Below are 18,218 nucleotides of genomic sequence, written 5' to 3'. Positions count from 1 at the left end.
CAAGTTCATAATTAAATGGCACTTAAATATTTCCTCTCTGTTTTCTATCTGTGCATCATGCAGACAGAAAGTCTTTGGAAAAGTAGGCAGATAAACTATGACTATGATCATTTCTGAGAGACAGAAGAGAGGCTTTCCAAGAAGGGAAGAAATTATTTTTAAAAAGAAACTAAAGGTGATGGTGTTGAGAATCCCTTCTTCTCCTAAGTTTCATAGGCTGATAACAAATAACCACAGTCTCCACCAAGACACAGATCAATGTTTTTTCTAAACACAATGGCAGCAAGAGGGATGGATGGTCCTGGTGTTCTACCGGTCCCAGTTGAAAGACCTCACTCTATACAAGCAGGGATAAGCCTTTGCCAGCCAGGTTTCTAATTCATGCTCCTAGGATTCAGACCAGCCCTATCAAGGGAAACATCTCCAACCCCAGCTACTTCCTAGTAGCTGAGAAGCTGTCACTTGAAAACCCTGTAGCTGATAGCTTTTTTAATATTAAAATGAAAACCAGCACAATATTATTGTTAGAATAATTTACCTGCCAAGACACAGGAGTGTTTGCCCATTAATACAACTTAGACAAAAGTAATTATGAACATCTTCACATACTTCTCTGGGGAACCAGCTCATTACCTGAGACAGCCAAGAAGTCATCAATGGAAGTAATGTCATCGACAGCATCTGTGAGAACACGGACTTGTTTCTCCCATTGTTCTTTAAAAAGATCCATGTTCTCTTGGGCCAGTTTACTCTGTGGTTTTGCTGCTAAAGCCAATGCAGCATTAATAACCTGCAAAAGATATTAAACTTCACTGTTTACTCTTTTTCAGAGTCATGGCTTTGTCTTACATGCATTTCACTAGGAGACATCACACCACATGCTCTATCCTAACTATCACAAAGATGAAGGGGAAGAGTGTAAAACAGTAAGTTTTATATGGTGAAGTTGAAGTAATACATATTTTATTTCCAAACTATAGACAATGATAAAACAAATAAAAACTGTACTAGCTTCATTCATGGTGGCAAGCCTACCATTTTCAGTGACACTAAATTCTAGGCTTTTTTCTCCTCATATAGACACATATATAGCCACATCAAAAAATACACAATTAGAATTATATGCCACTTAAAATGGACTATACTGATTCTTATTTTAAATGCTTCTCCATATCATTAAATATATGTTTAAAACACTAAGTATATTATTCTATGTTATGGACACACTGTTATTCTCCTATTGTAGGATGTCTGGGTTGTTCTGGTTATCCATCACTACAAATATCTTGTGATAAAAATGTGGCATTTCAGGTTCTCAATACATTATCAAAATGTATTCATGAAAAATACATTGCATCTAAGCATAAGTATTTTTCATTTTCTTTTTAATGGAGTCATATTTGACAAAAAACTGCTCAAAAAATGTATAATCTATTAAGGTTTAAAAATAATTTTAGGCCAGGTGTGGTGGCTCACGCCTGTAATCCCAACACTTGGGAGGCCAAGGCGGTCAAATCACCTGAGGTCTGGAGTTCGAGACCAGCCTGACCAACATGGTGAAACCCCGTCTCTACTAAAAATACAAAATTGGCCGGGTGTGGTGGCACACGCCTGTAATTCCAGCTACTCAGGAGGCTGAGGCAGGAGAATCACTTGAACCCAGGAGGTGGAGGCTGTGATGAGCTGAGATCATGCCATTGCACTCCAGCCTGGGCAACAAGAGTGAAACTTGTCTCAAAAAATAATAATAATAATAATAAATAAAAATAAATAAATATTAATTTTAAAGCCTGGATAACATAGTGAGACCCCATCTCTATAAACAATAAAGAAAATGAGCTGGGCATGGTGGCACACACCTGTAGTCCCAGCTACTTGAGAGGCCAAAGTGGGAACACTGCTTGAGCCCAGGAGGTCAAGGGTGCAGTGAGCTGTGATCACACCACTGCACTCCAGCTTGGGCAACACAGTGAGACTCCACCTCAAAAAGACAAACAAGCTGGGCGTGGTGGCTCAAGCTCGTAATCCCAGCACTTTGGGAGGCTGAGGCAGGAGGACTGCTTGAGCCCAGGAGTTCGAGACCAGCCTGGACAAACAGGACGACTCTGTCTCCAAAAAAAAAAGACAAAAAACAGCTTTATTGAGATAAAATTCACCTATCTACAATTCACCCATTTAAAGGACACAATGTCATTGGTTTTTTAAAGTATATTTGCAGTTGTTCAACATTCACCACATTCAGTTTTAGAACATTTTCATCACTCCAAAAAGAAACCCCATCCATATCCATTAGCAGCCATTTCCCATAACTCTCCTTACCCCCCTCCTTTTTTTTTTTTTTTTTTTGCAACCACTAATTTACTTTCTATCTCTATGGATTTGTCTGTTCTGGATATTTCAGATAAATGGAATCATGTAACATGTGGACTTTTGTAACTTGCTTTTTTCACTTAGTGTGTGTGTGTGTTTCTTTTTGAGACTGAGTCTTTCTCTGTCGCCCAGGCTGGAGAGCAGTGGCGCGATCTCAGCTCACTGCAACCTCCCTCTCCCAGGCTCAAGCGATTCTTGTGTCTTAGCCTCCCAAGTAGCTGGGATTACAGGTGTGTGCCACCACGCCAGGCTAATTTATGTATTTTTAGTAGAGACGGGTTTTCACCATGCTAGCCACACCGGTCTTGAACTCCTGACCACCTCCCAAAGTGCTGGGATTACAGGCATGAGCCACTGCTCCTGGCCTAACATAATGTTTTCAAAGTTCACTCATGTGTAGCATGTACCAGTACTTTGTTCCCTTTTGTTGATGAATAAGATTGTTATATTACCATGCCACATTTTACTTAGCCATTCATCAGTTAATGAACATTTGAATTACTGCCACTCTTTGACTATTATGAATCATGTTGCTATGAACGCTCATACACGTTTCTGTGTTTTTACTTCTCTGGGAACGGAGTAGAACTGCTGGGAAATATAGTAAACTTTGTGCTTAAACTTTTGAGAAGCTGCTTTACCTTTTTCCAAAGTGGCTGCACCATTTTACATCCCACCAGTGTGTATGAGGGTTACAGTGCCCTACATCTTCCCTAACACTTATTATTTTCCCCCTTTTTGGTTAATTCTAGCCATGCTAGTGGATCTGAAGTGACCACCATCCTGATAGCTGATGATGTCAGGTACCGTTCATATGTTTATTGTCCATTTGTTTATATTCTTTGAAGAGATGTCTATTCAGATCCTTCGGCTGTATTCATTGAATAAGTGAATAATGAGAGTAGTATGAAAATGCGCTGAGAGGATAATTAGTAGGATTCCTAGGTACAAGGTGCTTATGGGTTATTAGAAGTAAATGTATTTATTTTATTTTATTTTATTTTATTTTAGAGACAGAGTCTCCCTCTGTTGCCCAGGCTGGAGTGCAGTGGCGCAATGTCAGCTCACTGCAACCTCCACCTCCCAGGTTGAAGTGATTCTTCTGCCTCAGCCTCCTGAATAACTGGGACTACAGGCACCCGCCACCACATCTGGCTAGTTTTTTGTATTTTTGGTAGAGATGGGGTTTTATCGTGTTAGCCAGGATGGTCTCGATCTCCTGACCTTGTGATCCACCCGCCTTGGCCTCCCAAAGTGCTGGGATTACAGGCAGGAGCCACTGCGCCCGGCCCAGTAAATGTGTTTATAATCATGCAACTTGGGAAGGAAGCAAAGACAAGAGGAAACTGCTGGACCTGGATGAGGCAGGAGTGTGGGGGCAGCCCTGAGTGGAGGAGTCTGGGGTGATTTTTCAGATGCTTTGGATCATGGGTGTAATTCCCAATTTATTGGAGGGGTATTCAAGAATGTTGTAACTTAGCCCTCCAAAGGCTGGAGGTGAAAACAGACTAAAGATGACTCAGGCCCACTAGATTGGTGCCGCTATTCCTCTTCCCTCCTTAATACTTAGAACTGGTAGATTATCAGACTGTCAATTATAGATTCACAGGCACAGGGAACTAAGCCATCCCAGTTTATGAACTATTAATAGCCCAACACTTCCATAAGTGCCTGGGTTTAGGCAATAATTTGGAAGAAGAGATCCTTGTTTTTCTCACGTTATGCTGTGGTCTCCCACATTTTCATCCAAAAGACTTATTCCTTCCTGTCATTCCTTATCCACTACATGTGTTCACCATTGTAAGACCACTTTCTTCATTAATTAACTCATTAATTCAATAATGTATCCATGTATCAGAGTGGAGTTATACACTGTAAGAATATTTGGCTAGTGAAAATGTTTCCTAAGAGAGCCAAGTAAACATGGGCAGGGAATTAATTACACGTTTTACTTATTTTTCACTACAAAGGGAAAAATGCTTTCTTTGTAATATATCGCATACAGTATAATAGGGGAAACACCTTGCCTAAGGTTAGTTTTCTCATTTTGATTACAAAATTGTGTACAAAAGACAGCTGATAATATTAAATACTCATTTCTGATTACTCTTACTAAATTTGGAATAGAAAGAGGTGTCCTGGCTGAGCACAGTGGCTCACGCCTGTAATCCCAGCACTCTGGGAGGCCGAGGTGGGGGGATTGCCTAAACCCAGGATGCCAAGGGCTGCAGTAAGCCATGATCATGCCACTGCACTCCAGCCTGAGTAACCGTGAGACCCTGTCTTTAAAAAAATATATAGATATGTCCTTAACATGCTACTTTAATCATCCAACATGACACTGAGCTGTGAAACTATAAAATCATTTACCTTAAAAAATCAAGATGTTATTAACTGGAATACTTACTGTCACCATTGGTTAAATAATAATATAATGGACTTTCTAGCCAAAGAAATAAGGTGAGAAATGAAAATAATAGGAAAAACTGTTAGAAAAATGAGAAAAATCACATATTCCAATGCAAATTACACAGAAAATTGAAGTACACCAACTGAATTTTTTTTTTTTTTTGAGACAGGGTCTCCCTCTATCGCCCAGGCTGGAGTGCAGTGGCATAATCTCAGCTCACTGCAACCTCCGCCTCCCGGGTTCAAGTGATTCTCCCACTTCAGCCTCCTGAGTAGCTGGGATTACAGGTGTGTGCCACCACACCTGGCTAATTTTTGTATTTTTAGTAGAGATGAGGTTTCACCATATTGGTCAGGCTGGTCTGGAACTCTCAACCTCAGGTGGTCAAGGTGCTGGGATTAGTGATGTGAGCCACAGCACCTGGCCTGAAAAAACTCTTAGAATAAAAGTTCATTAATGTAACTAAAGACAATATAAAATAGTAAAAACCAACAGCCTTTCTATATGCCAGGAAAAAAAACAGAATACAAAATGAAGGGAGGGTCAGATCTCTCACAAAGCATTTCATACGAAATATGTAAAGGTTAAATCTGTAAAGAAACGAACAGTTTCAACGAAACTGAATGAAAGTTAAAAAACAAAAACAAACAAAAAAAAACTGAATGAAAGTTAAAAAAAAAAAGTCACTTCAGTTATATACTAAGTCGCCATATATACTAAGTCACCATTAGTCACAATATTTATGTCTTAGAAAACTCTATTTCAAAATAACAATGGGAGACGTCAACCTATAAATTCAATTATGTACGTCTGTATTTAAATATATATTACAGATTAAATATACAGTATTAGGTAAATCAATAAGGAAAACACCAAAACAGCAGTAGAAAAACAGGGACAGGAATGGACCACTTACTTAAGGTAAAGTGTAAATGATGAGAAAACAGCTATTGGTTGGGGGGAGTTTACTCTTACTTATAATTTTAAAAATGGAAATTCATGTTACTATTAAATTTGCAAGGAGCCCCCAACTAGGCACAATCACTGTACTGATCGTAACTTTTAAAATGCTGTTGTTGGCTTGAGCCCCAGTACAGTGTGACATAAGGGTGGCAAGGGTGGACGTCCTTGTCCTATTTCTGATCATACAGGGAAAGCATTCAGTTTTTACCATTAAGTATAATGTTAGCTATCAACTGTTCATGGAGATTCTTTATCAGGCTAAGGAAGTTCCCTCCTTTTCCTAGTTTGTAAAGTGTTCTATCAGGAATGGATGTTGGATTTTCTCAAACACTATTTCCGTTTTGTTTCCATCATTCTGGCTATTTTGTCTTTGTCTCCTTTGCTCTCTCATCTTCTTCTAAGGTGTTGGGATTTCATCAAAGCTCAGTCCTATGCTGCCTTCTCTCCTCTTTCTACTCTTCCCACCCCTGGGCAATCTCATCTAATCTTTTCCTAGAAACTCCCCCGCTTTTTTTTCTTTCACTTGGCTTCTAAGACACAGTCAGCTTCTGGGGCTCTGGTCCTGACAGTGCTTCCTCAGGCTCCTGTGCTGGCCACTGCTCACCTCCTGAAACTCTCAATGTTAGGGACCCCAGTTCCACTCCCAGACCTTTCCTTCACATAGACTCACTCCCTTGGTGATGTCTCACATTTACACATCCTGTTTAGACCTCTGCCCTCAACATGACATGCATCTTGCATGTCTAATAGGCACCTCAAAATTAACATGTCCAAAACTTATCTCTTTCCCCAAACCATCTTTCCTTACCAAAATAAATGGGAACTCCGTCCTTCCAGCTGCTTAGGCTCCAAACTGTGTTATATTCCCTGACTCTTTTTCTCTCTCACCTCACATCTAATCCTTCAGTAAAGTTCACCTTCAAAATATATCCAGACTCTAACCAGTGCTCACCATATCCACTGTACTCTTGCCTGGATTAGTACAATACCATCCATTTTAGTCTACTATTGCTTCTGTAATAAATTACCACAAATGTAGTGGCTTAAAACAACACAAATCTATTATCTTACAGTTTCTGGACGTCAGAATTCTGAAATGGGTCTTACAGAGCTAAAATCAACAACATTATCATCAAATCTGTGTTCCTTCTGGAGGTTCTAGTGAAAAAGCCAGCCCCTAACTTCTCCAAATTCCTGAGGCTGCCCACATTACTTGACTTGTGGCCAGCCTCTGCTTCCATCACTGTATTTTCTTCTCTGCCTCTGATGCCCCTGCCTCCCTCATATAAGGACACTTATGATTATATTGGGGGGGTCCACTGGGATAATCTAGGATAATCTTTCCATCTAAAGATCCTTAATTTATTCATCCCTGCAGAGTCCCCTTTGCCATGTGAGGTGATACATTCCTGGGCTTAGGGAATTAGGAAATTGACATGTTTGGGAGGCCATTATTCTGTGTACTGCAATTTCCTAAAGAGCCTCTCTGCTTCTTTCCCTCTTCACAGAAGTCAGAGAGATCTTGGTTTTTTGTTTTTGAGACAGGGTCTCACTCTGTCACCCAGGCTGGAGTGCAGGGGCACAATCATGGCTCACTATACCCTCGACCTCTGGATTCAAGCAATCCTCCCACCTTGGCCTTCCATGTAGCCAGGACTGTAGCCTTGCACCACCATGCCTGGCAAATTTTTTATTTTTATAGATACAGGGTCTCACTATGTTGCTCAGGCTGTTCTAGAATTCCTGGGCTCAAGTAGTCACTGTGTCTTGGTCTCCCAAAGTGCTGAGATTATAGGTGTAAGGCACTGCGCATGGCCGAGATCTTGTTATAACCTAAGTAAGCTCATGTCACTCTTCTACTCAAAACCCTTCAATGGTTTCCCATCTCAAATTAAAAGCCAAAGGCCTACGACCAAGGCCTCCAAGGCCCTGCAGTCCCTAAACTTGTTTTAGATATCTGATCTCCTTCCTCCAAGCTTTTGCACTTGCTGTTCTCTCTGCCTGGAGCTCTCTCCCCTGAGACATCCTCCGTGGTTTGCTCTGTCATTTCCTTCAGGTCTTTGTTTATACATCACTTTCTCAGTGAGTCCTTCCTGCCCATCCTAACCATATTTAACACATCATAATAAAAATTTGTGGGGCAGCTAAAACAGTGCTTCGAGGGAAATTTATAGTATTAAAATGTTTAAATGTTACCTTAGAAAAGGAGGAAGGAAGGTCTCAAGGCAATGAGTTAAAGCTTCCAATTTTAAAACTAGAAAAGGAGCAAATTAAACCCAAAGCAAGCAGAAGGAAGAAAATAAAGAGTAGAAAATTAATGAAAGACAAATTACCAAAGCTCACTCAAGAATAAAAAAAACCCTAAATATCCCTGTCTATTAAAGAAACTGAAGTCATCATTAAAAACCTTCCCACAAAGCAAATTCCAGGCCCAGCTAGAGTTTAACAGTTACCAGGCTTCACTGCTAAATTCTCCCAAACATACAAAGAACTAATACCAAATATACACAGATTTTTCCAAAAAAAAAAAAAAAAAGAAAAGTAGGAAACACTTTCCAATCTTAAGATACAGAAATCAGCAAAGCAACAGGCAAGCCTTATGAAAAGAGCACAGCACCTCTGGGGGGCTGTTACCTGTAGACCTCAGTCAAGGAGGGGTGGGAGGCACAGAAGGGTAGAGATGGGAGGATACAGAAAATGCTCAGAGAAACTTTTAGTAAGAAGCATCTCCCTTGAGTTCTCTGTGAAACTGCTTTGTAAAAAACCAGATTAGAGAATACCAAAGTGGAAAAGTGAAGCGATTCAAAGACAGATGGTCCCATGATTGTGAAATAATAGGTTAAGTGACAGCTGAGGCCACAGGTCTGCCCCGTCCTGTATGTATGGGGTGCTCCTTTAAGGGCCATGTATTTTCCCACCAGCTAGGGGCCAGGCCAGCCTGAGTTTATGCTTATTTGATGTGTGTCAAGCATGTCAGCCACAAATATGATCAGGGTTCCCATAAGCACAATGACAGAAGAAGCAATATGGAAGATAAATCTAGGGAGGCAGAAGGAAGAATGAACAATTTCAGAAGTAACTTCTCAATTTAGTGAGTGAGAAATACCAAAAGAAAAAAGAGACCTGGCACAGTGGCTCACAGGCTGAAATCCCAGCACTTTGGGAGGCTCAGGTGGGAGGATCACCTGACCTCAGGAGTTTGAGACCAGCCTGGGCAAACAAAAAATTTTTTAAATTAGCCAAGTGTGGTGGAGTCCACCTGTGGTCCCAGCTACTCAGAGGCTGAGGTGCAAGGACTGCTTAAACCTAGGAGGTCAAGGCTACAGTGATTCATGATGGCACCACTGCACTCTAGCCTGGGTAACAGAGTGAAAACCTGTCTCTTAAAAAAAAAAGGGTGGGGGGGGGAGGAAAGAAAAAAATGTAGATAAGTAGAGGCTTCATATACTTAATTCATCCTTTGTGTAAATTTCCAAGAAAAGCCATGCATTAAACCAGGCATTATAAATCATTTAAGTGCCAGATTTGTATTAACTTAATGTTAATACGAATGTGTAATGCTCATTCTTGCATAATGAACTAAGAAAAAATATTGAGTGAGATAATCTCCAAAATGCCCTCCTCTGATTTTAAAGACTCAAAATGTCAGAAACCTGCTGCTGTTTGCAAGGTTTGGGGTTTTTGTGTTTTTGTTTCTTCTTCCTGACCAGCACACCAAATGGTTTTGAATTTAAAAATTAAAATATTTAAAGCAGCTACTATAGACTAAAACGGGCACATTCACAAGCAAAACATAATGCCTGGGATACAAAGGGTACAGATTCTGGTCTCTTCCCAAACCAATTTGTAAACTGCTTCCTCGTAAAAGTTTGTGAGACCGGGGCGCTCTGCTCGGATGGAGGCAGGTCCCTTTCCAGAGAAAAGAGTGAGAGAAAGTAGCCACCAAGTAGAAGGCAATGCAGAGAGAGAGCCGACCTACCTCCTCTTTTCTTAATGATAACAAATCGCCAAAAAATGTGGGTTCCTTCTCCCAACAAAATATAGCCACTTTTAGATTACTTCTTCCTCAACTTGATATTATATTTAGAGAAGGGGTCAAAGGGGTCATACTCTGTCACCCAGGCTGGAGTGCAGTGGTATAATCACAGCTCACTGCAGCCTGGAACTCCTGCACTCAAGCAATCCTCCTGCGCTCAAGCGATCCTCCTGCTTCAGCCTCCTGAGTAGCTGGGACTACAAGTGCACGCCATCATGCCCAGCCAATTCTTTTATTTTAGGAGATGGGGTCTCGCTCTGTTGCCCAGGCTGGTCTTGAAATACTGGCTTCAAATGATCCCCCGACCTCGACCTCTGAAAATGCTGGGATTACAGATGTGAGCACAGGGCCTGACCTCAACTTTACTATCTCAGATGTTTCGAGTTAAAGTTGTTTAACTGCTAAAAAGTGAGTACTGTAGAATGGATTTTCCTATGTCTCTCGAAAGTTAATTTGCTATAGGGCAAACTTTAAAATGGGGATGAAAGGCCGGGCACGGTGACTCATGCCTGTAATCCCAGCACTTTGGGAGGCCAAGGAGGGTGGGATCAACCTGACCAACAAGGTGAAACCCCGTCTCTACTAAAAAATACAAAAATTAGCCGGGCGTGGTGGCAGGCACCTGTAGTCCTGGCTACTTGGGAGGCTGGGACAGGAGAATTGCTTGAACCCTGGAGGCGGAGGTTGCAGTGAGCCGAGATTGCACCACTGCACTCCAGCCTGGGTGACAGAGCAAGACTCTGTCTCGAAGAAGAAGAAGAAGAAAAAAAAAAGGGCGGATGGGGGGCATGGGGATGAAAACTCCTCTAATGGTCCCACCTGTCATTTCTCCCCACCAGAAACTAAAAATAGCATATAGGAGCCAACTCCAAACTGTAGTGCTGCCTATGTACAGCAGCCTGGGCATGAGGCATAAAACACTAAAATACATCCTAGAAACACTGAGCACCTCTTCCACACTGTGAAGAGAGGTCAACAGTAGCCTTACTATAAAGAAACACATGCTTTAAAATAATAAATGTTTGGCTACATGCTGCAGCATATTAAAACACCAAATTAAGCTCCTAGTGAATTAACTAACTACCCTAGTTACCTAACATGTTGATTAACTTGCCTAGACCTTGGAAGGGAATACCTCAAAATCAGGATCCGTGGTGCTTGTGATCACTGCCCACAAGAGAGGAGGCAGAGGTCTCCACAATCAAGGCCCTCTTCCTCCGAGGGACAGCCCTTTGCTTCCTTGAAGGAGAGATCCTCTGAGCATGAAACACACGGGCCACAGCAGGCCAGAGGCAGCACACAGAAGAGTCTGAGTTATCCTCCTCAAAGATTTTAAAAACTTTAAATTAGTTACCAACTGTTTAAAATTGAGACATGACAGAAAAATCTGAATTGCAGAATTTTTGTTTAAAATAATGAAGGGGGCCGGGCGTGGTGGCTCAGGCCTGTAATCCCAGCACTTTTGGAGGCCAAAGCAGGCATCACTTGAGGCCAGGAGTTCAAGACCAGCATGGGCAACATGGTGAAACCCCGTCTCTACCAGAAATACAAAAATTAGCTGGGCATGGTGGCACATGCCTGTAATTCCAGCTATTTGGGAGGCTGCAGCAGGAGAATCACTTGAACCTGGGAGGCAGAGGCTGCAGTGAGCAGAGATCATGCTACTGCACTCCAGCCTGGGTGACAGAGTCAGACTCCATCTCAAAAAAAGAAAAAAGAAGAAGAAACAAGTAAGAAGGAGGAGGAGGAAGGGATCTGGCAATAACGGGGCTGGGGTGAAGTCAAAGCTGCCTTACTGAAAATCAAGCACATGATGCCCAGTTTGCTGTGACCATGTCTGTAAACACCTACTTTATTTGCCATTACTGAACCTGCCCAGTCCTGTGTGCATAGCAGTTTGTGAGCAAGAGTAGCAATGAGCCCAGGTGAGAATCTGAAGAATAATCACACTTGAAAAAACATGGTTTTTTTCAGGACACATACCCAGTACCAAGTGTGGTCTGGGCACTGTCTGCCTAAAGCCTATTCCTCTTGAAATCTGTTTTAGTAGGAAAAATGAAACTGCAAGGGAGAGGAAGACACGTTGCTTTCTGATGGCTAACTCAAACCCATGTGACATGGCTTAGCCACACAGGTTATGCACACCATCATTTTCATTAGGATCTACTAGACTCTCCGTGTGATTTTTTTTCTGGGTTTTAAGATCATTTATATAAATACTCTTGGTAGGTGTGATCAGTGTAGGCTACCATCTGTTTCCACAGATTTGTGAAAGCATTGTCGCTTTTCAAGCATTTCAAGACCAAATGGAAAACCAAAGACATTAAAAACAAAGTGCTGATAGGGTAAATGGCAAACAAACTTGAAGAAAGAATCCAAATTCAAATCTGTCTCATACAACTTGGCCATCCAAGATCCTTCTGGATGTGGTGATTGGATCCATTGCAAATATCTATGCAGCTGTCAATGACTGGCAGATTTCAGGACTGGACTAACACTGGGAAAATGTCTATCAGATGATGTGAATTCACAATGGGTCCATCACAGTAATATTAAGGCAGAGCAACTCTCATTGGCAAATTAATCCACATGGTTAGGTGTTAGAACAAATGCCCTACTAACCTATGTACCAATGAGAATGCCAGATTAATAACCACCGAGAGAGGCTTTACTTATTTTGGTTGCCTACCTTGAATGTCAGGGATTATTTATATGAAAAAAGCCAAATAATAGTCACAGAATATTTTAAAATTGGTTGCACTATGACCTCTATTTCATTTCTCCAGTCCCTCTGCTTACTCTCCTTTATTTGTGGCCACTGCCTTCTGGCAGGACATGTAAAGAGAGGTAAGTCCTCAGAGTATGCCATGAGCAATTTACACATGGGAAAGTGGAGAGGAAACCTCTTCTACTGAATCATCACTTATACTCCTTAGAAATCCCTGGAATGACAAGGAGTGTCAGGCCAGACAAACAAACTCAGCTCTTCTCACAGGAAGCAGGCAACACACTGGGCACTTAAAAAGCATTCGCTGTCATGTGTGCTTCAGAGTCTTTCTAGAGGGCCAGATGAGTAACACAGCTTCATCACCAGTCTTCCAACATACCTTTATAAATGGAGACAAGTTCTTGAGCTTTCACTTCAGAAGCTGGCCAAATTAAGTTACTATCTGTATCATAAGGCTGCTTTATGACACTACAGAATAAAGAGACTAGCTTGTGAATTTGGTTTCCTCCAAAACAGAGACCCAAATACTGACCATTAAAATGAATATAGGTGAATAGTGTGAGGTAACTCTCATGGTTCCAGGATGGCCAGATGTCACAAATGGCCCTCAAGGAGGGTGTAGACTCTCCCTCAAGGAGACTGTGGTCACTGCCACCCTGTATTTTCCAGCAATGGAAGGCACCATACCTTCCTCAACCCACCAAGACAAGGTCTCACTCTGTCACCAAGGCTGGAGTGCAGTGGTGTGATCTCGGCTCACTGCAACCTTTGCCTCCCAGGCTCAAGCCAGCCTCCCACCATAGCCTCCTGAGCGGCTGGGACTACAGGTGCACGCCATCATGTTGGGCTAATTTTTGTATTTATGTATGTATGTATGTATTTTTTTTTTTTTTTTTGAGACGGAGTCTTGCTCTGTCGCCCAGGCTGGAGTGTAGTGGTGCGATCTCAGCTCACTGCAAGCTCCGCCTCCCGGGTTCACGCCATTCTGCTGCCTCAGCCTCCCGAGTAGCTGGCACTACAGGCACCTGCCACCACACCCACCTAATTTTTTTTTTTTTTTTTAGTAGAGACGGGGTTTCACCGTTTTAGCCAGGATGGTCTCGATCTCCTGACCTCGTGATCCGCCCGCCTCGGCCTCCCAAAGTGCTGGGATTACAGACGTGAGCCACTGCGCCCGGCCAAAATATGTATTTTTTTTTTTAAGAGATGGTGTTTTGCTATGTTGCCCAGGCTGGTCTCAGATTCCTGGGCTCAACTGACCCATCCACTTTGGGATCTCAAAGTGCTGCGATTACAGGCGTGAGCCACCGTGCCCAGCCCACTGTGCATTTTCAATGAAGGGCCAGGAGTAACATGTAATCTCCCGTGCAAATGTCACTTAATGTTAAACAAAAAGTATTCCAAACTATGTGGGTACTGTGTCAGTGATCTGTCCCCAAGACTTCCATCTAAAATCCTAAAAACAAAACAAAACTTAACAAAATAAACCTCATCTCCACTTGAATCAAAATTTAATTTGGTTATGCTGTCACCAGTGTCAGTTGTACTTTACCTGAGGACAGAGGGCTTCTAACTGGCTTGCAGACATTCGAACAAGCTTTACACCTTCTTCATTATTTGAGATGGAACAGGCCAAGTTGGCAACCTATAAACATAAAAAATAATCTTTAAAGATTTTTCTTTTTTGACTGCTAAGGAAAAAACACACACCTGGCCCTACCTCTGACCATTCTGGAACAGATGACAAGGGCACCAAGGGTGCCTCCCTTCTCACAGCCTGATTATTTACTTAGATGAGGACACATTTTTAACTCTACACAAAGCAAACTATACAGACTCATAACATACATCACATTGCAGGTTGGTGGCAAAACCTTGAAAGATCCCAGGGCCTGTAACTCACATGCTTTGCATGGCCTCTAACCCGCCTGAACAGTAACTTCAGAAAAAGGTTCTTCTAGTATGGGCGATAAGGTGAGAAAAGCTGAAGAATCAAGGGCATCAGGAAAGAACTGTTGTTATCCTCAAATAAAAATGTGTTTTGCAGTGTTCTTGAAGGAAGGAAATAAAAAACTCTAAGGTGCTATGCTCATTTGACAGGGAATAGATGCTTAATTTAAGGCAAGATGAATTTTATTTGAACACCAGACAATTTTTCAAACAACAAAAAATAACATGAAGACAACATCAAGATGGACCAAAGGCAATCATGATCAAAAGTGGAAAAGGAAACTGATTATGTTTCATAGTTAAAAGCAAAACTGCCCTTCAACTGGTTTCTGAAAAACACTGACAGCTTGAATCTCTCCTGGCTGATGCGGCTTAATTTGAACCGAAATCTTTACCTTCCCGTCCAGCCATCTCAATGATACAGCTCACGTGGCCAGGAACAATCTTTCCAGGTTGTGTCATACTTCCTTTGCTGAAGCTCTGGAATGTTACTGCGTAGTGACTGCTAAGGCTGTGATCACTTATCCATATTTCTAAATGAACAGGCTTGCCAATTCCATTAGCAATATCTGGGCCCAACTGAATACACGGTACTGAGACACATCTTTACCCCAGTTGCAAACTGAGTTATGAATGATAAAGGCGTAGGCAGTTGAATATCAGAGGCACTTTCTGGGAATTTAAATGCTAGAGTAAACAAGGGCAATGGCAATAACCTTTGATTTTCACTCCTCCGCCCAACTTAAGCACATAAACACATCAGAAAAATTATACACTATTACGGCAGTTGTTTGTAGTGCTACAGTTAAGGATTATCAGCTTTCTATAAGACTGCTAACTATCAGAATCCTGCAATGCCCAAACACAAGGAGAAACAAAAGAAGTTAACGTGCAATTTAAACATAAAAATGTAAAGGAACTGGAAAGTCAGATCTCTGATGTTTACGAGTCCTTCAAAGTCACATAAAGAAGCAACACTTACACTCCCTGACGCTTACAGTTCCACCTTCTCTGTCATCTGGACCCAAGCAGAGAGACATTTCTTTTCAGGATGACAAATCTACAGAGATGACTGGGGATTTCTATTTGTTTGCTTAAAAAATCACTGCAAAATATGACCTAAGATAAATTTTGTAAAATGTAAGACTTAAAAAAAAAGGAAACAAATATTCATTGAAGGAGAAAGCTTGAATTAGATGTGTTCATGAAGAGTAATCTACAACTTCTATTGCTTCACTGCCTTAAGACGACATTTTGAACAACAAACATAAAATCTGATGATGATCATTGAAAAAATTAGCATTTTGTGACTAACAAAGATCGCTGGTGTGCCGGGCACGGTGGCTCATGCCTGTAATCCCAGCACTTTGGGAGGCCGAGGCGGGCGGATCATGAGGTCAGGAGATCGAGACCATCCTGGCTAACACGGTGAAACCCCGTCTCTACTAAAATACAAAAAAATTAGCCGGGCGTGGTGGCAGGCGCCTGTAGTCCCAGCTACTCGGGAGGCTGAGGCAGGAGAATGGCGTGAACCTGAGAGGCAGAGCTTGCAGTGAGCCGAGATCATGCCACTGCACTCCAGCCTGGGCGACAGAGCGAGACTCCGTCTCAAAAACAAAAACAAAAAACAAAGATCCCTGGTGAGGTGCCCAGCACCCTGCCTATTCCAATCATTTAGGAGGCCACTTGAATGTTGGATCCAGGACAGTCACTACTAGCACAATCTTATTTCAATCTATATTCTCAATCTTATGAATCCTTAAAACTCAGAAAAATATTTAAATTAAGAAGCAAAAGATTTTTAAAAAAGAAGCAAAAGATTACGTAAGTACTCTCTACATCAGACACATGAGGGTAGTGTGTGGCTAAGGCTGAAATGGCTGTTAAACCATCTTTTCTGTTTCATGATTACAAACACTAACAAAACAAAGGTTATGGAAGACTTGTTCTTTATTTTAAAACATTACTTTAAAATATTTCTGGTGTACTGTTGAAGCAGTAATGTTCTACAAGAGCACACTGCCTATTTCAGGAGGCCTGGGAGGAGGAAGGAGTGCCTGTCACTAACAGTCTTCTCCAGATGAATGAGCTTCAATTCACCCCCCAGGGACAGGGCTACTCACTTCTAACAATGACAAATGTGCAAATGCAACATCACGACCATAGCTCTCTTGAGAGGCTAACCTCACATACTAGTGTCAGGCCTGACTACAGTGAAAGGAGAGGGCGAGGAGAGGAGCTTCCTAAATGCCTCTTTCTGTGGAAAATCTGGGGCTCTAGAATGACGTAACTATTAACAATGAGACTAAAGAAGATCCTGAGGTTAGAATGAGAAACACTCTGAGCTGGGTGCAGTGGCTTCCAGTCCAAGGCAAGAGGATCACTTGAGGCTAGGAGTTTGTGACCAGCCTGGGCTACATAGCAAGACCCCATCTCTATACATTAAAAAATTTTTCATTGGCTGGGTGTGGTGGCACGCACCTATAGTCCCAGCTAATTGGAAGGCTGAGTTGGGAGAATAGCTTGAGCCCAGAAGGTTGAGGCTGCAGCAAGCCATGACTGCAAGACCATGTCCCAAAAAAAGAAAGAGGCCGGGTGTGGTGGCTCATGCTTGTAATACCAGCACTTTGGGAGGCCGAGGTGGGCGGACTGCTTGAGGCCAGGAGTTGGGAGACCCGCCCCTGGCCACATAGTGAAACCTCACCTCTACTAAAAATACAAAAATTGGCCCAGCGTGGTGGCACGCCCCTGTAATCCCAGCTGCTTGGGAGGCTGAGGCATAAGAATTGCTTGAACCCAGGAGGTGGAGGTTGAAGTGAGCTGAGATGGCGCCACTGCACTCCAGCCTGGACAACAGAGCGAGACTCTCTCAAAAAAGAGAAAAGAGAAGAGAAGAGGGGAGGGGAGGGGAGCGGAAGAGAAGAGAAGAGAAAAGAAAAACACTTGGAGCAGTTAACTTCCACAGAGAACCCAGCAGAGCCAAGACTTTGTAGAACAGTGAGAAGTATCTCTGGATTTGTTAGGAGAATAAATTATTATCTTTCCTACCACAGTTACTTGTATTAACAACTAAAATGTCTCTGATTCCCACTATTCGAAGAGGTAGGCTAAGACTGACACCACAACCACTAGTTTGAGATCAGGCAGCCCTCTTTTGTACCATCTGTGCCTACTGTGTGGAAGTTTGGACCTTGCGGAAGAGCAGGTTTCAGAAAACATTTAAACAATCGGCCTTGGGTTTTGCTGGTTTCAGGAAAACCCAAGCTCAAATCTGAGCTGTTGAGGAAATGACTCACAGCCCCCCTGTGTCAGATCAACAGATTAGACATCTGTACATGACAGACAACTTTTTCAGTCTTTTAGGAAGGCTCTACCTTTACTCCACGATGGATGATCTTTACTTACATAAAATTTGTTAAATGAAGTTTCATTTAGGAAAAAATCCCATTATGACTTTATTTCAATCCTGCTCCTTCTGTAACCATAATGACTATTTTTCTCTATTATACATAGATTTGTGATTTACTGAAGTCAAACACAAGTTGTTTCCCACTTCCTTAACTGCTCCTGGCTTCCTATTTGGCTGAGTTCCTCTTATCCTGGAATGTTTGTAGGAAGACAAGATAAGATTTCTTTTTGTTCTTGATAATAAATTAATGACTGACTCTCATAACAGTTTATACCTGTTGTAGGAGTAAGCAAGTGAGAAGAGATGTGGGACAGGGAGCTTTTAAGTCTAAATAATGACCCACCAACGCAGT

At 42.0% G+C, this 18,218-nt stretch overlaps 1 protein-coding gene across 7 annotated transcripts in view; it reads right to left on the bottom strand.

Moving 5' to 3' along the window:
* Nucleotides 1-18,218, bottom strand: part of CTNNA1 (catenin alpha 1) — a 178,318-nt gene that overhangs the window by 16,226 nt on the left and 143,874 nt on the right. For all 7 annotated transcript variants that reach the window (XM_003829205.7, XM_063604243.1, XM_034960587.3 and 4 more), the window contains 2 exons: nucleotides 14,060-14,152; nucleotides 634-790 (listed from right to left, as the gene is read on the bottom strand). In XM_003829205.7, the coding sequence (XP_003829253.1) occupies nucleotides 634-790; nucleotides 14,060-14,152 (250 nt within the window). The remainder of the gene's footprint in view (nucleotides 1-633; nucleotides 791-14,059; nucleotides 14,153-18,218) is intronic.

The sequence above is a fragment of the Pan paniscus genome, chromosome 4 (genome assembly GCF_029289425.2).
Source record: "Pan paniscus chromosome 4, NHGRI_mPanPan1-v2.0_pri, whole genome shotgun sequence".
Lineage (NCBI taxonomy): Eukaryota > Metazoa > Chordata > Mammalia > Primates > Hominidae > Pan > Pan paniscus.
The sequence above is the reverse complement of the archived record's forward strand: the minus strand, read 5'-3'. Positions and strand labels throughout refer to the sequence as shown.